Source organism: Hypanus sabinus, chromosome 6 (assembly GCF_030144855.1).
Source record: "Hypanus sabinus isolate sHypSab1 chromosome 6, sHypSab1.hap1, whole genome shotgun sequence".
Classification (NCBI taxonomy): domain Eukaryota; kingdom Metazoa; phylum Chordata; class Chondrichthyes; order Myliobatiformes; family Dasyatidae; genus Hypanus; species Hypanus sabinus.
The window spans coordinates 179001485-179021876 of record NC_082711.1 but is presented as its reverse complement, the minus strand read 5'-3'; the positions used below and the strand labels follow the sequence as shown (position 1 = coordinate 179021876).

Genomic DNA, 20392 nt, shown 5'->3' with positions numbered 1-20392 from the left:
CAAAAAAATAGTGAGGTAGCGTTCATGGGTTCAATGACCATTCAGAAATCTGATGGCAGAGGGGAAGAAGCTGTTCCTGAGTCGCTGAGTGTGTGTCTTCAGGCTCCTGAACCTCCTCCCTGATGGCAGAGGGGAAGAAGCTGTTCCTGAGTCGCTGAGTGTGTGTCTTCAGGCTCCTGAACCTCCTCCCTGATGGCAGAGGGGAAGAAGCTGTTCCTGAGTCGCTGAGTGTGTGTCTTCAGGCTCCTGAACCTCCTCCCTGATGGCAGAGGGGAAGAAGCTGTTCCTGAGTCGCTGAGTGTGTGTCTTCAGGCTCCTGAACCTCCTCCCTGATGGCAGAGGGGAAGAAGCTGTTCCTGAGTCGCTGAGTGTGTGTCTTCAGGCTCCTGAACCTCCTTCCTGACGGCAGCAATGAGAAGAGGCCATGCCCTGAGCAATGCAGGCCTTTCATCATTCCTGCCTTTTGAAGATTCTCCATGGTAGCAACGCCGTTATGTCAAAGTTCAAAGAAAATTTATTATCAAAGTACATATACATCACCATATACAAGCCCAAGATTCATTCAATAATAATAATAAATAAGCAGTAAATATTGAGCTCATGAGGTGAAGAGTCCTTGAAAGTGACTCCATAGATTGTGGGAACAGTTCAATGATGGGGCGAGTGAAGTTACCTCCTTTGATTCAGGAGCCTGATGGTTGAGGGGTAACAGCTGTTCCTGAATCTGGTGGTGTGGATCCTGAGGCTCCTGTACCACATTCTTGATGGCAGCAGAGAGAAGAGAGCACGGCCTGGGTGGTGGGGGTCCTTGATTATTGATGCCACCTTTTGAGGCTTCGCCTGTTGAAGACCCTCTGTGGTAGCAACACCATTACATTCCCATTTAGCGATCAACGTTCTCAGCCTGGGGTGGTTAAGGTTAGACCAACAATGCCTGCATTGCCAGTGGCACCCACACCCCATCCACAGGGAAAAAGCACATCAAGTATGGATAGCACAGTAGCATAGCAATTAGTGAAATGTTTTACGGTGCCAGTGACCTGGCTTCAATTCCCACCACAGTCTGTAAAGAGTTTGCACATTCTCCCATGACTAAGTGGGTTTCCTCCGGGTGCTCCAGTTTCCACCCACAGTCCAAAGATGTACCAGTTAAGGTGAGGAAGTTGTGGGCAGGCTACATTGGTGCCAGAAGTGTGGTAACACCTGTGGGCTAGCCCCAGCACATCCTTGGATTGTGTTGGTCGTTGACGCAAACAAAGGATTTCACTGTACGTTTTGAAGTACGTCTGACAAATAAAGCTTTTTTTTGGCCAAGTCATTGAGTATATTTAAAGCAGAGGTTAATAGCTTCCAGATTAGTTGGGGTGTCAAAGACTACGGGGAGAAGGAAGGAGAATGGGGTTGAGAGGGATAATAAACTTGCCATGATGCAATGGTGGAGCAGAGCTGATGGGCTGAGTGGCCTAATTCTGCTCCTATCTTTACTGTTAATCTTTAAGAAATGCTCTGGTTCAGCAGCAGATGTGTGAGGTGGTGAGGAGTTCTTGGAGGAAACATGACATGGGTTTCACACAACATCACTGCATTGCAATGTTTGAAGGTACTCAGATAGGGAAGGTGCAGAGGGATACAGGTCTAATTTGGGCAAATAGAATGGAAGTAGATGGCCATCACAATCAGCGAGGATGAAATGGGCAAAAAGACCTGATTTGGTTCCTTACATTTCTGTGATTCTTTCCTTGCCTTCACTCTGCAGGCAAGAACGCCAACATCAACAGGACGCTCTCTTCTGCCACACACTCCACGTCAAGCGACGTCCATTCTCCAACCAGGTAAAACCTTGAGAAAGCTTGTATCAACTCCACCTCCAACAATTCCTTGCCCATTTAATACAGAGTGGGAGACCATTCTCCCCTTTGGGTCTATGTCAGCTCCTGGAGAACAATGCCATTGGTCCCCTTTCCCTTTCTACTTCCCTCATCTCTAAGGATGGATGTGTTGACATTGGAGAGAGACCAGAGGAGAGTCACCAAATGGTCCTGGGAATGACAGGGTTAACTTAGGAGGAGCTTTTGATGGTGCTGGAGCTTAGAAGAATGAGGGCATCTCATTGAAACCAATTAAATATTGTAAACTACAGTACAGTGGATGAGGAGAGGATGTTTCCTATAGTGATGAAGTCTAGGACCAGAGGGTACAGATTCAGAATAGAGCAGTGTCCATTTAGAACACAGCTAAGGAATTTCTTAAGCCAGAGGGTGGTGAATCTGTGGAATTCATTGCCACAAATGGCTGTGCAGGCCAAATCATTGGGTTTATTTAAAGTGGAGGTTGATTAGTTTCTTAGTTAGTCGGTGTCAGTGGTTACAGGGAGAAGACAGGAGAATGGGTTAGGGGAGGAAATACGTTAGCCATGATGGTACGATAGAGAAGATTCAGTGGACTGAATAGCCTAATTCTGTTCCCATAAGACTTATGGTCTTATCAACTCCCCTTTTAATCTCTTTACTACGGAACCACTCTCAGGGTGATCTTAATAGTGCATTAACTTACCAGCATGTCTTTGGGATGTAGAGGGAAACCGGCGCACTCAGGGCAACCTTATGTCATTACGGCAGAAGATGTCAGCTTCACATTCAAGAATGGAGGCCGGGGGTTGATCCCAGGTCCCTGGAACAGTAAGACAATAGCACTACCTGTTGTACCACCCATCGCCCAGTTCCCACTCAGGTCACTTGGGATTATCCAGCTATCTGCCAGCCCAGAGGTGGATAAACTAATCAGAGATGGGTCCACCAAGCCTGGTGGCACCTATGATACCCAGAAGCACCAGGAAATAGGCACTCAGCATCATACTGTCCATCCCCCTTTTCAACATCACCTTCCTCCACTAACCTCACAATGCTCTGATCCCTTTATATTCCAAAATCTCAAGTGAGAACTTGGAGCAGCACAGAACACCACAAGCCCTTTGGCCCAAGGTGTTGTGTGTGCTCCAAGATCAATCTAACCCAGTGGTTCCAAAGTTGGCAATATCACCCTCCCTGGGGGTGCTTGGTAACAAAGGGACTAGCAGAGGGGTTACGGGCTTAATTTATGAAATGAATTACTAATTATACAGTGCCTCATAATTGATCATGTCATCTCTTACTAACCCTTTGTTCTCTTGGACTTTGCTCGATACACATTAAAGTTGTTGACAAGCAATGTGACACTTCTGTATTTGGTATGTCATGAGAAATCTGGACCAGGTCCAGCCTGTACATTATTGCTGTTTACTACTGTAGTACAATGCTAGCTAGTATGATTCCCACACTCTAATTAAGCAGTGACACAATAATATGCAGTTCCTTTCGGAGAATATACTCCGATAAAGCAAACAAGAACTTGGCTTATTTTCAGTCACCAGAAGTAAAGCACTTCAAAACACGTTTGTCAACTCTTCTCAACAAAACTGATTGTGTGTGTGTTTCGTGCCACAGTTCATTGCTCATTGCTAAATCTGGAACGCCCCATACAATTGGAGAAGAACTGATTCTGCCAGCAGTAGGGGAGGTTCTGAGTACAGTTTTGAATAAGTCACCACACCAGGTAATTAAAGAAATTCAGCTTGGTGACAAATCTGCTCAAAGACGAATAGATGAAATGTTTGAGCATGTGGAAGACACATTGTGCAACAATCTGAACAACAGAATTTGCTCTACAATTGGATGAATCAGCTTTACCAGGCAACAAATCTTTACTTCTTGGTTATATTTGCTTCATAAATGATGAAAGTATATATGTTGCTATTCCCAAAGGGATTAGAAACAGATTTGAAGGGGGAGTCGATATTTCAGGTTGTTCAGCAATTTTTCAAAGAGAAGGACGTTCTGCTCACCAACATTTTTGCTTGTGCAACAGAAGGGGCACCATCGATGACAGGACACCCCTGTGGGGTTTTTACTTTATTGAAAAAAGTTGTCCCTAACGTACTTACCATTCACAATGTCTTGTTGCAAATATACCCAAGTGATCAGCTGCACTAATCATTAAATACTGTTATCACAGCGGTAAATAAAAGCAAGTCCCATGCTCTCAATTCTCAACTATTTTCAGAGCTTTGTATTGAAAATGATAAATAGTTTAAACACTTGTTGTTTCACACAGAAGTCAGATAGCTCTCAAAAGGAAACTGCCTGAGACACTTACATGCACTTTTTGAAATTGCGATAAAATTCTCGAAAGACTTAAGTGCTTTATTCAGTAATCAACACAAGAATATTAAGTATGACATTGCTTATTTGTCAGAACTATTTGCAAAGTTTAATGAAATCAGTCTTCAATTGAAAGATTTTTGCAATTATTAGTCATTGCTTTGAATTTGCAGTTCCTTTTATTATGCACTATAAATCAAAATTCATTATAGGTTTTATGTAATGGCCAGAAAGAGAGAGAGGGACAGATGTGGTCTGGGAGCCAAGGGTGCAGTAACGCAAAAAAGTTTGGAAACCACAGATCTAACCCTTACCTTCTACATAAGCCTCCATTTTTCTATCATCCACATGCCTATCTAAGAGTCCCTTAAATGTCCCTAATGTATCTGCCTCTTCTACCACTGCCCCTGGAAGCGAGTTCCACACACACACAACTCTCTATGTAAAAGCCTACCTCTGAATCTCCCCTTAAACTTTCCTCCAATCTCCTTAAAATTATGCCTCCCCCCCCCCTTCACATTAGCTGTTTCCACCCCAGGAAAATGGACTCCGGCTGTTCACTCTACCTTTGCCTCTTATCATATTGTACACCTCTCATCCTCCTTCTCGCTAAGGAGAAAAGCCACAACTCACTCAACCTTTCCTCATAAGGCATGTCCTCTAATCTCCTCTGTACCCTGTCTAAAGCTTCCACATCCTTTCTATAACAATGCACCCAGAACTGAACACAATATTGCAAGTGTGGTCTAACCAGGATTTTATAGAGCTGTAACATTATCTTGTGGTTCTTAAACTCAACTGCCCAACTAATGAAGGCCAACCCATCATATGACTTCTTAATCTCCCTGTCAAATTATGTGGCAGCTTTGCAGGAACTATGGACGTGGACCACAAGATCCCTTTTTTGCTCCAGACTGATCAGAATCCTGCCATTAACATTGTACTGAAGGATTGTTTCCAATCTTCCGAGCTCACATTAGTATTGCACTTCCAAGTTCTTGCAGATTTCTACAGATGTACCGTGGAGAGCATTCTGACCTGTCACATCACCATCTGGTGTGGAGGCACCAATGCACAGGATCGGAAGAAAGCTGCAGAGGGTTGTAAACTCAGCCAGCTCCATCATGGACACCAGTCTCCCCAGCACTAAGGACATCTTCAAAAGACATTGCCTCAAAAAGGCAGCATCCATTGTTAATACCCTCATCACCCAGGACATGCCCTCTTCTCATTGCTACCATTGAGAAGGTACAGGAGCCTGAAGACACCCACTCAACATTTGAGGAACAGCTTCCTCACCTCCACCATCAAATTTCTGAATGGACATTGAACCCATGAACTCTATCTCACTATTTTTGCTCTCTTTTTGCCCTACTTATTTCTTTTTTATATATACATATTTCTTCTTGTAATTTATAGTTCTCCTTGTGGCTCAGAAAGGAAGTTGGGGGAGAAAAGGAGAGCTGTAGTGATGGGCATTTGTTGGTTGGGGAAGGGGCAAAAAGAAGAGAACAAGATTCCCAGATGATTTGTTGCCTCCGGAGTGCCAGGATCAAGGACATCTTTGAGCAAATACTCAGTATTCCTGAGCGGGAGGTTGAACAGCTGGAGGTCGTGGTCCATGTAGGAGGGGTGATGAGGTCCTGCAAAGTGAGTTCAGGGAGTAAGGTGCTATGTTAAAGGACAGGACCTCCAGGCTGGTGAGCTGCATGTGCCACCTGCTAGTGAGGCCAGAAACAGGAAGATTATACAGTTTATCACATGGCTAAGGAGTTGGTGTAGGAGATAGGGCTTCAGAAGGAAGGGCCTGTACAGAAGAGACCGTTTACACTTAAACTAGAGGGGGATTAATAACCTAGTGGAAGGTTTGCTGGTGCTGCACGGTGGGGTTACAGGAGGATGGGAATTAGAGCACCAGAACAGATAGTGGAGTAGTTATGGGGAAAGACATTGTTAAGCCTACATACCAGGTCAGGAATCAGAAGGTGGAGCTGAAAGAGGTGGGGGAGATCTTAAATGATTTTTTTTGCATGTCTATTTACTTGGGAGATGGACATAGAGTCTATAGATGTGAGGAAATGCTGCAGCAAAGCCAGGAACCATATGTTGATTACAAAGGAGGAGATATTTGCTGTCTTGAGGCAAATTAGGGTGCATAAATCCCTAGGGCTTGACAAGGTGTTCCATTGGACCCTGTGGAAGGCTACTGCAGATCTACAGGGTTCCTAGCAGATATATTTAAAATATTATTAGCCATGGGTGAGGTGCTGGAGGATTGAAGGACAGCTAATGTTGTTCCATTGTTTAAGAAAGGCTCTAAAAAAACCAGGAAATTATAGGGTGGTGAGCATGACATGAAAGTTATTGGAAGCATTTCTAAGGAACCAGATATGTAAGTATTTGGATAGACAGGGACTTATTAGAGATAGTCAACATGTGCTTGGTAAATCGTGTCTAAACAATCTTACAGAGTTTTTTGAGGAAGTTACCGGGAGAGTGGATGAAGGCAAGGCAGTAGATGTTGTCTACACGGACGCTAGCAAGGCATTTGACAAGAGCCCACATGGGAGGTTGGTCACAAAGTTTTAGTCGCTTGGCATTCAATGTGAGGTTGTAAATTGGAGTAGACATTGGCTTTGTGGGAGAAGCCAGAGAGTAGCAGAGGGTTGCCTCTCTGACTGAAGGCCTGTGACTAGTGGTGTCTCACAGGGATCAGTGCTGGGTCAGTTGTTGTTGGTCATCTATATCAATGATCTAGATAATAATGTGATAAACTGGATCTGCAAATTTGTTGGTGACACTAAGATTGGAGGTGTAGTGGCCAGTGAGGAAGAATATCAAAGCTCGCAGTGGGATCTCGACCAGCTGGAAAAATGGGTTGAAAATGACAGATGAATTTAATACAGACAAGTGTGAGGTGTTGCACTTTGGGAGGACCATCCAGGGTAGGTCATACCTGGTGAGTGGTAGAGTACTCTGGAGTGTGATAGGACAGAGGGATCACAGGTAGTTTCGTAATAAAAGATTTTGGCACATTGGAGTTGGGATGTTATGCTGAAGTTTATAAGATGTTGGTGAGACCTAATTTGGAGCATTGTGTGCAGTTTTGGTCACCAACCTACAGGAAAAATGAAAATAAGGTTGAGAGAGTGCAGAGAAAATTTCCAAGGCTGTTGCTGGGACTTGAGGACCTGTGTTAAAGGGAAAGATTGAATAGGTTAGGATTTTATTCCTTATAAGATTGAGATATTTGATAGAGGTAAACAAATTTATCAGGAGTTTAGATAGCATAAGTGCAAGCAAGCTTTTTCCACTGAGACTACAGCTAGAGGTCATGGGTTAAGGGTGAAAGGTGAGATGTTTAAAGGGGCCATGAGGGAGAACTTCTTCACTCAGAGGGTGGTGAGAGTGTGGAACGAGCTCCCAGCACAAGTGGCAGGTGTGGGCTCGATTGCAATGTTATTCTGAAGTTTGGATAGGTACATGGAGGGCTATGGTCCGAGTGCAGGTCAATGGGACTAAGTAGATTAAGCTTCAGCACATAGTAGATGGGCTGAAGGGCCTGTTTCTGTGTTATAGTTTTCTATGACTTTATAGTAATTGTATGTATTGCACTGTGCTGCTAGCAAAAAAAAACAAAGTTTACAATGTACATCAGTGAAAATAATCTTGTTTCTTATGTGCTGGTCTGTTTCCCCAGTGTCCTTGACCTTTACCCGGGTGTGAACTCCAAATCCCGGTCACCACCGCCAACAGCACCTCGCCAGGGGGGGAAGAGGCCTCAGCTGATGCGGTCACAGACTCTGCCCCGGACATCAGCACCCCAGTCCAGAAAGGCACTCTTTGAGAAGTTTGAGCCAGAAGGCAGCAGGTTAGAGCACAGCCCACAATACAGTACACAGACGGGGTAGTAGTCACTCTCTTCTTAAATCAGGGCTTCAAAACCTGGGACCCACGGATCCCTTAGTTAATGATGGGGTCCATAGCATAAAAGGGTTGTAAACCCCTTTCTTAAACCCAAGAGATTCTGCAGACGTTGGAAATCCAGTGTAACACAATCACAAACGCTGGAGGAAGACAGCAGATCAGGCAGCATTTATGGAGGGGAGTAAATAGTCATTATTTCGGGCTGAGGCCCTTCATCAGGAATGGAATGGAAGGAAGCAGAAGCTGGAATAAGACGTTATAAGGAGGAGTACAAGCTGGCAGGTGATAGGTGAGTGCAGGCGAGGGGAGAAGCGGGCAGTATGGAGTGAGAAGCTGGGAAGGTATTAGTGGAAGAGGTAAAGGGCTGAAAGGAGGGAACCAAAGGGAGGTGGTTTGCAGAACAGGAGGGGTAAGATAAGAACAACAACGGGGAATGGAAAAGGAGCGAAGTAGGAGGAGGGGTGAGAAACTACTGGAAGTTAGAGAACTGGATACTCATGACATCAGGTTGGAGACTATTGAGACAGAATATGAGGCGTTCCTCCTCCAACTTGAGTTTGGCTTCATCATGGCATTAGGGGAGGCCCTGGGCCTTGTCGGAATGGGAATAGGAAGTCGAATTGAAATGGGTAGCCACTGGGATATCCTACACTTGTGGCAGACAGAGTGAAGGTCCTCGGCTAAGGTTTTACTAATGTAGAAGAGGCCGCAGCATGAACACAGGTACAGTAGATGTCACTCACATCTGGAGCTCTGCATTACTGAGAATGCCCTGCTTTACAACTCACTGCCAGATCAACAGCACAGGATCTCAGCTTGGTATATATAGTCCCCGTAACACTGGCATGACTGAGGGAGGGGTGGGACTGAGGGAGGGTCACTGTGGGAGGGGTGAGACTGTGGGAGGGTCACACTGTGGGAGGGGTGGTACTGAGAGAGGGTCATATGTAGGAGGGGTGGTACTGAGGGTGAGTCACACTGTGGGAGGGGTGGTACTCGGGGAGGGTCACTGTGGGAGGGGTGGTACTGAGGGAGGGTCACATGTAGGAGGGGTGGTACAGGGTGAGTCACACTGTGGGAGGGGTGGTACTGAGGGAGGCTCACACTGTGGGGGGGTGGTACTGATGGGGGGTTCACAGCTGTGGGAGGGGCGGTACTGAGGGAGGGAGTGTACCAAGGGATGGTTAGAAATAAAATACAAAATTATATATCCACACAAAATACCAAACAGGCTAGGGTGAAAATGCAGGAAATGGGATTCAATGAGATATCTTTCAAAGGTCCAAGACAGCTATGATGGACCAAATGGACTTCTTGCACAAACTTGCTTCCTGTCACTGGTGGGCAGAGGGTGTGGTTCACATGTGTGTTTCCTCATTCCTCAGGGGGAGAGTCGGGGTTTCAAAGGGAAAGCTCCAGAGATCACAGAGTTTTGGAGTGGCTAGTGCGAGCAGCATCAAACAGATCCTCCTGGAGTGGTGTCGCTCCAAGACGATAGGGTACAAGGTGAGTGGCGGTGGGGGGGGGGGGAGAGTGATGCCAAACGAGGAAGGGCAGATCCTCCTCGAGTGGTGTCGCTCCAAGACGATAGGGTACAAGGTGAGTGGCAGTGGGGGGGGGGAGAGTGATGCCAAACGAGGAAGGGCAGATCCTCCTCGAGTGGTGTCGCTCCAAGACGATAGGGTACAAGGTGAGTGGCGGTGGGGGGGGGGGGGGGAGAGTGATGCCAAACGAGGAAGGGCAGATCCTCCTCGAGTGGTGTCGCTCCAAAACGATAGGGTACAAGGTGAGGCGGAAGGAGACAGTAGCAATTGAGGTACCCAGTTGATTCTGTGGACAGTACGGTAGTGTAGCCGTTAGTGTAAAAGTACTACAGCACCAGCTATTGGAAGATTAGGGTTCATCTCCCACTGCTGTAAGGAGTTTGTGACCCCGTGGAAAATTTAGAGAGGGTGCAGAGGACATTTACCAGGATGCTAACTGGATTAGAGAGCATGTCTTATCAGAAGAGGCTGAGTGAGCCAGGGCTTTTCTCTTTGGACCGAAGGAGAATAGAATATATAAGATGATATGAGACATGGGGCGGACCGTCAGAGACTTTATCCCAGGGTGGAATGGTCATAACTTCAAGGTGATTGAGGGAACGTATGGGGGAATATCAGAGGCCAGCGAGTGGGATTAGTGTGGGTAGGAGTGATTGCCAGCGAGTGGGATTAATGTGGGTAGGAGTGATAGCCAGCGAGTGGGATTAGTGTGGGTAGGAGTGATGGCCAGCGAGTGGGATTAGTGTGGGTAGGTGTGATGGCCAGCAGATATATTGGGCTGAAGGGTCTGCACAACTGTAAACAGGACAGTGCTGAGGGAGCTTTACGCTGGATCTAATCCATGCCTGTCCTCAGACTCTGATGGGAGGGAACTTTGCCAGTATCTGGGTCTAGTCTATTTCTGTTTCTGTGTCTAGTCTGTGCTTGTGTCTGTGTTAGTCCATATCTGTGTCTGGTCCATGTGTGTGTCTAGTCCATGTCCATGTGTATGCCTGATCTGTGTCTGTGTATAGTTATATCTGTGTCCAGTCCGTGTCAGTGTCTAGTCCGTGTCTGTGTTTAGTCACGTCTGTGTCTAGTCACGTCTGTGTCTATGTGTCTCGTCTGTATCTGTGTTTAGTCATGTCTGTGTCTATGTGTCTAGTCCGTGTCCATGTATGTGTCTCGTCCTTGTCTATGGTTCTAGTTCATGCTGTCTGCTCGGAGAGTCGTAGATGAAAGAATGTAAAGAATGACTCTACCGCCAGCCAAGACTGAGTAGCTGGGATGGAAGCTATTGTTTATGACTGAGCCTTTGTACTCGGACATGAATTGTAACTTTCAAATGTTTCTCTGCAGTTCATTGACATCCAGAACTTCTCCTCCAGTTGGAGCACCGGAATGGCATTCTGCGCCCTTGTCCACTCCTTCTTCCCTGAGGCTTTTGACTACAATGAGCTCAATCCCAGTGACCGCAAGCACAACTTTGAGCTGGCGTTCGGCACGGCTGAGTGAGTACCATCCCTGTGTATCAGGGGTCATAAACATGGGGGGGGTGGACAATCGAACTGGCAAGGGCCACAATCCTTGGAGCCTAATGGGGATTGTGATGCACTCTGCAGTTAAATATCTCCACTAATTCTGACTGTGTTGGGTAAGAGGCTGGGACCTTTGCACATAGTTAAAGGTTTCCTATATTAAAACAAAGGATGGTTGTTTAGAACATAGAACACAGAACAACTGAGTACAATATAGACCCTTCAGCAATGATGTTGTGCTGACCTTTTAAAGTACTCCAAGATCTATCTACCCTTTCTCTCCCACATAGCTCTCCAATTTTCTATCATCCATGTACCTAAGAGTTTCTCAAATGTCCCTGATGTATCGGCCTCTACCACCACCCCTGGCAGGGTGTTCAACACATTCACCATTCTCTGTGTAAAAAACTTAACCCTGACATCCCTCTATATTTTCCACCAATTGCCTTAAAATTACGCCCCTTCACCTTAGCCATTTCTCTGCCCGCCCACTCAATCTAAGCCTCTTATCATCTTCTAATTATCGCAAGTGTGTGATGAATGGGGCTGCGCTGTGATCAACGTTTGCATGTACTCAGAATTTGCTCTGATGTGTTGTTTAGGGCTCAAAATGCAACAAAAAAACAAACATATTCAACAACTACAAAAATTAAAAGAATTATATAAAAATAAAGTTGGAGCTTAACTTCATGTAGGGTTGTCTGGATGCTTGGCAGTGAGCTGTCATCTGAGGGGGAATCTCACTGAAATCTATCAAACATTGGAAGGCCTAGACAGAATGGATGTAAAGAGGATGTTTCCAATAGCGAGGAAACCAGAGGGCACAGCTTCAGAGTAGAGGGACATCCCTTTACAACAGAGATGAGGAATTTCTTTAGCCTGAGGGTAAATCTGTGGAATTCATTGCCGCAGACAGCAGTGGAGGCCAAATCATTGGGTATGTTTAAAACAGAGGTTGATAATTTATTGATCAGTCAGGGTGTCAAAGGTTACGGGGATACAGAGGGAGAATGGGGTTGAGAGGGATAATAAATCAGCCATGAGGAACTGACCGAGCAAACTCGATGGGCTGAATGGCCTAATTCTGCTCCTATGTTTTATGGTCCTGCCTGAAGGGATCATGGATTTGAGCTTCATTCCACAAGTCCAACACCTCCAATGTCAGCAACATTTGAGAGACCATTTTTGGGAAGTTAAATATAGCCTCCTCCCATCTCGGGTGGACCTTCCCACCATATTGAAAGGCAGGAGGGCTCCTTTGAAGCTCTGGCTGTCACTATCCATCAATGACCATCACCAAACCTGGGTTCTGCTCTCTAGGATCTAGCCGCCTGACAGACTTCCTCTCCCTCAGGGATGACCCCCAGGTATTTTAATGTCAGCAGAAGGTGGGCAAGTGCTGTAGGAGTGAGAGTCTTGTTTTTTCTCATGTTACAGGAAGCTGGCACACTGCGACAGGTTAATTGAAGTGGAGGATATGATGGTGATGGGGAACAAGCCTGACCCCATGTGTGTCTTCACCTACGTCCAGTCGCTCTACAACCACCTTCGCCGCTTTGAATGAGCCCACCGCCGTACCAGAGTGATGGGTGAGGGGAGATGGCCCAGCAGCACTGATAATCCCAGCTCTAGGAGAGTGGTGCCAGGGATGAACAGCAGCTCCCGCTGACACAGGGTAGAAACAGCCAATGCAGGTTGCACCCTGATCGTCCTGACCCACTCCGAAGTAGCATCTTACTTTAAAGATTACAATAAAAAGAAATATCACTAGTTTTGTCAGGAGAACTTTCCATACGAAACCAACTCTGAACTTTGGTAGCAGGCAGTGAGAATTGCTGTTGTCTCGAGTGATTCTCTAGCCTTCTGTCCTGAGATTTCTGAGCAACACACACAATGCTGGAGGAGCTCAGCAGGTCAGACAAGATCTATGGAGGGGAATAAACAGTCAACGTTTTGAGCCAAGACCCTTCCTGGAGGTCCTGGTGCAAGGTCTTGGCCAAAATATCAACTGGTTATTCTCCTCCGTAGATGCTGCCGGACCTGCTGAGTACTAAGACTGAGGCTTTGTAAAGCATTGATCAGACCGTGTCTGGAGTATTGTGATACTGTCTATCATTCTATATATCTGTCCACCCAACCTGTGCCTCTTATCAACTTGTACACCTCTCTCAAGTCACTTCTTATCCTCAGTATAGTGCAAACCACACAACAAGTTACAATAGAAATATCAAATAAATAAACAGATCAAAGAGAGTGAAAAGTAGTAGGGTAGTGTTCACAGACCATTCAGAAATCCCCTGTCAGAACTCACAAGTTGCCACCTGCTGCAAAAGGGCAACAATCATAACAGTGCCCAAGAGCAGGGTGAGCTCCCTTAGCAACTCCCATCCAGTGACACTCACATCCACGCTGCTGAGGAGCTTTCAGAGGCTGGTTATGTCCAGAATTAATTCCCAACTCAGGGAGGACCTGGACCCACTGCAATTTTCCTATCACCACAATAGGTCTACAGTGGATGCAATCTCATTGCCTCTTCGAGTACCTGGACAACGTGTCAGACTGCTGTTTATTAACACAAACATTCCTAGAGTTCTGATCAAAAAGCTCCAAAACTTGGGCCTCTGTACCTCCCTCTGCAACTGATGCACCTCAAGGCCGTGTGCTTAGTTCACTGCTCTACTCTCTCTACCCCCATGACTATGTGGCCAAGCTCAAATGCCATCTATAAGTTTGCTGATGACAGAACTATTGTTGGGCAGAATTTCAGATGATGACAAGGAGGCGTACAGGAGCAAGATAGATCAACCAGTTGAGTGGTGTCACAGCAACAACCTTGCACTCAACATCAGTAACACCATAGAATTCACTGGGACTCCAGAGAGGGTGAGATGAGGGAACTTACAGGGATCAGAAGTGGAAAGAGTGAGCAATTTCAAGTTCCTGAGTGACAACACCTCTGAGGATCTAACCTGGGCCCAACATATCAATGCAGTTTCAAAGAAGGCTCAACAGCAGCTACATTTCAGTAGGAGTTTGAGAAGATTTGGTATGTTACCAAACACACTTGCAAGTTTCTTTAGATGTACCGTGGAGAGCATTCTAACTGGCTGCATCACCGTCTGGTGTAGGTGGGGAGCTACTGCACAGGATCGGGAAAAGCTGCAGGAAGTTGTAAACTTTCTCAGCTCCATCTTGAGCTCTGGCCTCCTGAACATCCAAGACATCTTCAAAGAGCAGTGCCTCAGAAAGGTGACGTCCATTATTAAGGACCCCTATCACTCAGGACATGCCCTTTTCTCGTTGCTACCATCAGGGAGAAGGTACAGGAACCTGAAGGCCCACACCCAACGATTCAGCAACAGCTTCTTCTCCTCTGCCATCAGATTCCTGAATGGGCACTACCTCACTACTTTTAATTTTTTTTTTTACTTTTATGCTACTTATTTAACCGTTTAAATATTTATATATATATACATACACACTTCCCTTACTGTATTTTACAGATTTGTTATACATTTCAACATACTGTTGCCACAAAACAACAAATTTCATGACATATGCCAGTGATTAAACCTGATTCTGATTCTGCATCTCACTGGCTATTTTGGGAGCATGAAAGGGAACATAGGCTTGGAAATCTGCCCTCTCGAGTTCCTACTAAACACGTTTATTAAGCTGTCCATGAAATCATGTCCGTCAAGCACATATGAGAAGAAATAGCTCCTAACATGTTGTGTTCAATCCAAGACAGGAGACTTGAGAAGCCAGAAGAGTCTACAGGGAGCAAGGTAGCCCCTGCCTTGTATCACTCGCCTTTCATTGGAACTGGTGACCCAAAACATCAGATCTGTTTCTCCCTCCATAGGTGCTGCCTGACCAGCTGCGGTTTTTCAATGTTTATTCGATTGTGGATAAGATCCGCCCTTCTCCAGTTCGACACCCTATTAACTGTAGCTTAAAATGTGCTGTCCCCTGTCGGCTACACCACATGGATCTGAGAGGACAGCTTCAAAGTCCATTAATTATGTACACAGAATACAACTCTTGAGATTTGTCCTCCCGCAGGCATAGAACATACAGACCATTCAGCCCACGATGTTGTGCTAATCTTTTAACCTACCCTATAAGATCAATCTAACCAAATGGATCTCTATTTGCCAATCTAAAGCTCTCTAAGTGTCCTTTATGTATCTGCCTTAACCCCGAAAAGGGTGTTCTACATATCCACCTTTCTCTTTCTCTCTTTTGTGGCAAAACCTACCTATGACATCCCCTATACTTCCCTCCAATCACATTAAAATCCCCCTGCCCTTCGTATTAGCTACTTCCACCCTGGGAAAAGGACTGATTATCCACTCGATCTATGCACCTTATCATCTTGTACATCTCTATCAAGTCACCCTTTTATCCTCCTTCACTCTAAAGAGAAAAGCCCCAGCTCACTCAACCTTTCCTCATAAGACATACTCTCTAATTTAGGCAGCATCCCAGTAAATCTTCTCTGCACCCTCTCTAAAGCTTCCATATCTTTTCTATAATGAGGCGAGCAGAACTGAACCAATACTCAGCGTGTGGTCTAACCACAGTTTTATAGAGCTGCAACATTACCTTGCGGTTCCTGATCTGAGTCCCCTTACTAACGAAGGTCAGCACAACATATGCCTTCCTAACCACCTATCAATTTGTGCAGCAACTTTGCAGGATCTCTGGATGTGGACTGCAAAAGTCTCCTTTCTTCCTCTTTGTTAAGAACTCTGCCATTGACCTTGTACTCCAGAATTATTTCCACCCTTCCAAGGGGGAATCAGCACTGCACCTTCCTTGTAGATCTGTTTCCTTGCAGTGCCCTTGACCTTTACCCAGGTATGAGCTCCAAACCCTGGCCACCACGACGTGCTGACCTATGTTAACCTTCCTGCCACAGTCTAAACCTTCCCCACAGTCGGTCTAATCCTTCCCCCAGTCGGTCTAAACCTTCCCCACAATCAGTCCAATCTTTCCCCACAATCAGTCTAATCCTTCCCCCAGTCGGTCTAAACCTTCCCCACAATCAGTCTAATCCTTCCCCCAGTCGGTCTAAACCTTCCCCACAATCGGTCTAAACCTTCCCCACAATCAGTCTAATCCTTGCCCCAGTCGGTCTAAACCTTCCCCACAATCAGTCTAATCCTTCCCCACAATCGGTCTAAACCTTCCCCACAATCAGTCTAAACCTTCCCCCAGTCAGTCTAAACCTTCCCCCAATCAGTCTAAACCTTCCCCACAATCAGTCTAAACCTTCCCCCAATCAGTCTAAACCTTCCCCCAATCAGTCTAGTCCTTCCCCCAATCAGTCTAAACCTTCCCCCAATCAGTCTAAACCTTCCCCCCAATCAGTCTAAACCTTCCCCCAGTCAGTCTAAACCTTCCCCCAATCAGTCTAAACCTTCCCCCAATCAGTCTAAACCTTCCCCACAATCAGTCTAAACCTTCTCCCCAATCAGTCTAAACCTTCCCCACAATGTCTAAACCTTCCCCACAATGTCTAAACCTTCCCCACAATCAGTCTAATCCTTCCCCACAATCGGTCTAAACCTTCCCCACAATCAGTCTAAACCTTCCCCACAATCAGTCTAATCCTTCCCCACAATCGGTTTAAACCTTCCCACAATCAATCTAAACCTTCCCCACAATCAGTCTAAACCTTCCCCACAATCAGTCTAAACCTTCCCCACAAACAGTCTAAATATCCTACATCACTAACAACCCTCCATTTTCCTTATTATCTGCCTATCTGGGAGTATCTTAAATGTTCCTGATGAACCTGCGTCTCCCACCACCCCGGTAGAACATTCCAGGCACCCATCTCATAAACACAAAAGATTCTGCGGAGGCTGGAAATCCAGAGCAACACATACAGAATATCAGAGGAACTCTGCAGGTCAGGCAGCACCTATCGAAAGGAATAAATAGGCATCGTTTTGGGCTGTGACCCTTCATCAGTACTGGAAAAGCCAGAGTAAAAGGTGGGAGAAGAGAGAGGAGTGTAAGTTGGCAGGGATAGGTGAGACCAGGTGGATGAGGGAAGATGGGTTGTAGCCAGTTAGATGACAGGTGGAAGGGCTGAAGAAGAATGAATCTGATAGGAGGGAAAACTGGACCATGGGAGAAAGGGAAGGAGGAGGGACACCAGAGGTGATGGTTAGGTGAGGAGAAGAGAAAGAGTGAGAGGGGAACCAGAATGGAGAATGGAAAAAGAGAGAAGGAGGAAGGGGAGGCAGGCTGACCAGGTTGTTGGAGAGGGTATTCTGTAGTTACAGACAATAAACAATAGCCAATAGGTGCGGGAGTAGGCCATTCGGCCCTTTGAGCCAGCACAGCCATTCACTATGATCATGGCTAATCATCCACAATCAGTACCCTGTTCCTGCCCGCTCCCCATCTCCCTTGACTCCGCTATCTTTAAGAGCTCTATCTAAGTCTTTTGTGAAGGCATCCAGAGAATTGGCCTCCACTGCCTTCTGAGGCAGAGCATTCCACAGATACGTAGAGTGCCAGTTTTCAGTGGAACCATCCAGGGAGCGCGAAGCACAGAATCAAATATCTCTGTGATGATTGTACGCTCTATTATCAATTGTTTGGTGACAATAAAGTACTACAGCTTGGTGGAGATGGTCAGGCTGTGATGGAGGACCAAGCAGACAGCTGCGCATGGGCCATGTCCTGTACAGGCTCTCTGACAGACAGGATGCCCATGGTCGCGTGGACATCATATTAGGGTGACGATTAAGCCCCAGTGACCCGGCACTGTCTATATGCAGTTTGTACATTTTCCCTGTGACAGCATGTTCCCAAGATGTTCAGGTTAGGGTTAGTGAGTTGTGGGTATGCTATGCTGGCACCAGATGCACCAGATGCACGTTGACAGCCCAGACTGTGTTGACACATTTCACCATGTGTTACGGTGTACTGTACATTTTATTTAAATTTATTCAGTGATACAAAGCAGAACAGATCCTTCCTACCCAAAGAGCCGAACAGCCCAGCAACCCACCTATTTAACCCTAACCTAGTTATGGGACAATTTACAATGACCTATTAACCTACTAACCAGCACTTGTTTAGACTGCGGGAGGAAACCAGAGCACCCGGAGGAAACCCACGCTGTCACGGGAAGAACGTACAAACTCCTTACAGAGGACGCCGGACTGAACGTGACATATAATGCTAATCTTTAAATCTCCTTATTAGAGTTGGGAGCTGAGCTATTCAGTATATTTATTAATGACTAAAGGGCTGTACTCTCACTGTTGGCACTGAGACAGCAGTGACGAACAGTTTTGATGAAAGCATTACATTACAAGTGGACGTTAACAGTCCAAGCAAGCAGCGGCTGGAGTAAATCAGGCACTCCAGCACAGATCACTCCCCTGGTTACTGAACACCCAGAGATATTTACTCTGTAAACAACCACGATTAAGTTCCATGGGGTCGTATTAAGTTTGAAGTTTCTGCCACCTAAGTTATTGTTTGCAGTTTTAAACACAGTAACCATGGCAACACGTATGGCCACTTGCTGATTTTCCCGAGACAAACTGCGAAGTGATTGCCCTATCTGAACTCCTCTGGGTATCCCTTGCAACCTGCCAACAGTGCAAATATCACACCCACACAGATTTGCAATGACATTTAAATCTTTGACAAACTTCTCTAGATGTGCAGTGGAGAGTATACTCACTGGTTTTATTACAGCCTGGTATGGAAATGCAAATGCCCTTGAACAGGAACTCCTACAAGAGGTAGTGGATACAGCCCAGTCCATCATAGGTAAAGCCCTCCCTCCCATTGAGTACATCTACATGAAACACTGTCACAGGAAAGCAGCATCCATCATCAGGGACCCCCTCCACCCACGACATGCTCTTTTCTCACTGCTGCCATTAGGAAGAAGATACAGATTAGTGCCTTATAAAGCCTCATCGTTATCGCCTTGCTTTTATATTCTATTTTGCTTGTTTACCACAGACGCAGCCTGTAAATTAACCTTCAAGGAGTCTTGCGCGAGGACTCCTACGTCCCTCTGCACCTCTGTTGTCTGAACCTTCTCCCCATTTAGATAACAGTCTGCACTATTGTTCCTTTTACCAAAATGTATTATAGTACACTTCCCAATGCTGTATTCCATCTGCCGCTTTTTTGCCCATTCTTCCAATTTGTCTAAGTCCTGATGCAATCTCATTGCTACCTCAGCACTGCCTACCCCTCCACCTACCTTTGTATCATCTGCAAATGTTGGCACAAAACCATCAATTTCATTATCCAAATCAATGACAAACAATGTGAAAGTGACCCCTGTGGAACTCCACTAATCACCGGCAGCCAACCAGAAATGGCCCCTTTATTCCTACTCACTGCCTCCTGCTTGTCAGCCATTCATGCCAGTATCTTTCCTGTAACACCACAGGATTTTATCTTGTTGAGCAGTTTCATGTGTGGCACCTTATCAAACGCCTTCTGAAAATCCAGGTAAATGACATCCACTGCCTCTCCTTTGTCCATCCTGCCTGTTACTTCCTTGACGAATTCTAGCATATTTGTCAGGTAAGAGTTCCATTTACAGAAACCATGCTGACTTTGATTTATGTTATCATTAGTCTCCAAGTACCCTGAAATAATGGACTCCGTAAGTGTCACTACCTTTTCAGCTCCAACATAGCATGCGCACAACGTACTAACCCTAACCCATAAGTCATTGGAATGTGGGAGAAAACTGGAGCACCCGAAGGAAAACCACAGAGCCACAGAGAGAATGTACAAGCTCATTACAGAGAGAGGTGGGAATCAGACCCTGATGGGTGATCACTGATGCTGTAAAGCGATTGTGCCAACTGCTATGCTACAATGTGCCCTAACAACTTAACCGCGGCTGCAACTGACCTCATGTACAGCTACCAGGCGTGACGTGATGGCTCTTACAGCTGAACAGCCTTCTCCCAGTCACAGGTTCACACCCAATAGGCCTAGATATAGAGGATATTCCCAACAGTAGGAGAGTTTAGGACCAGAGGGCACAGTCTCAGAATAGAGCAGAGATAAGAAGGAATTTCTTTAGCCAGAGAGTGTGAATCTGTGGAATTCATTGCCATAGACAGCTGTGGAGAGAAAATCGGGTATATTTAAAGCAGAGGGTGACAGGTTCTATTAGTAACTGTGTCAAAGGTTACAGGAA

At 45.9% G+C, this 20392-nt stretch overlaps 1 protein-coding gene across 1 annotated transcript in view; it reads left to right on the top strand.

The window, feature by feature from the left end:
• Window positions 1-12967, top strand: part of LOC132395221 (smoothelin-like protein 2) — a 101528-nt gene extending 88561 nt beyond the window's left edge. Inside the window, 5 exon segments of the mRNA XM_059971508.1 lie at window positions 1757-1832; window positions 7897-8067; window positions 9509-9629; window positions 11006-11157; window positions 12622-12967. Coding sequence (XP_059827491.1) covers window positions 1757-1832; window positions 7897-8067; window positions 9509-9629; window positions 11006-11157; window positions 12622-12748 — 647 coding nt within the window. The 3' untranslated portion in view covers window positions 12749-12967.
• Window positions 12968-20392: the final 7425 nt, after the last annotated feature.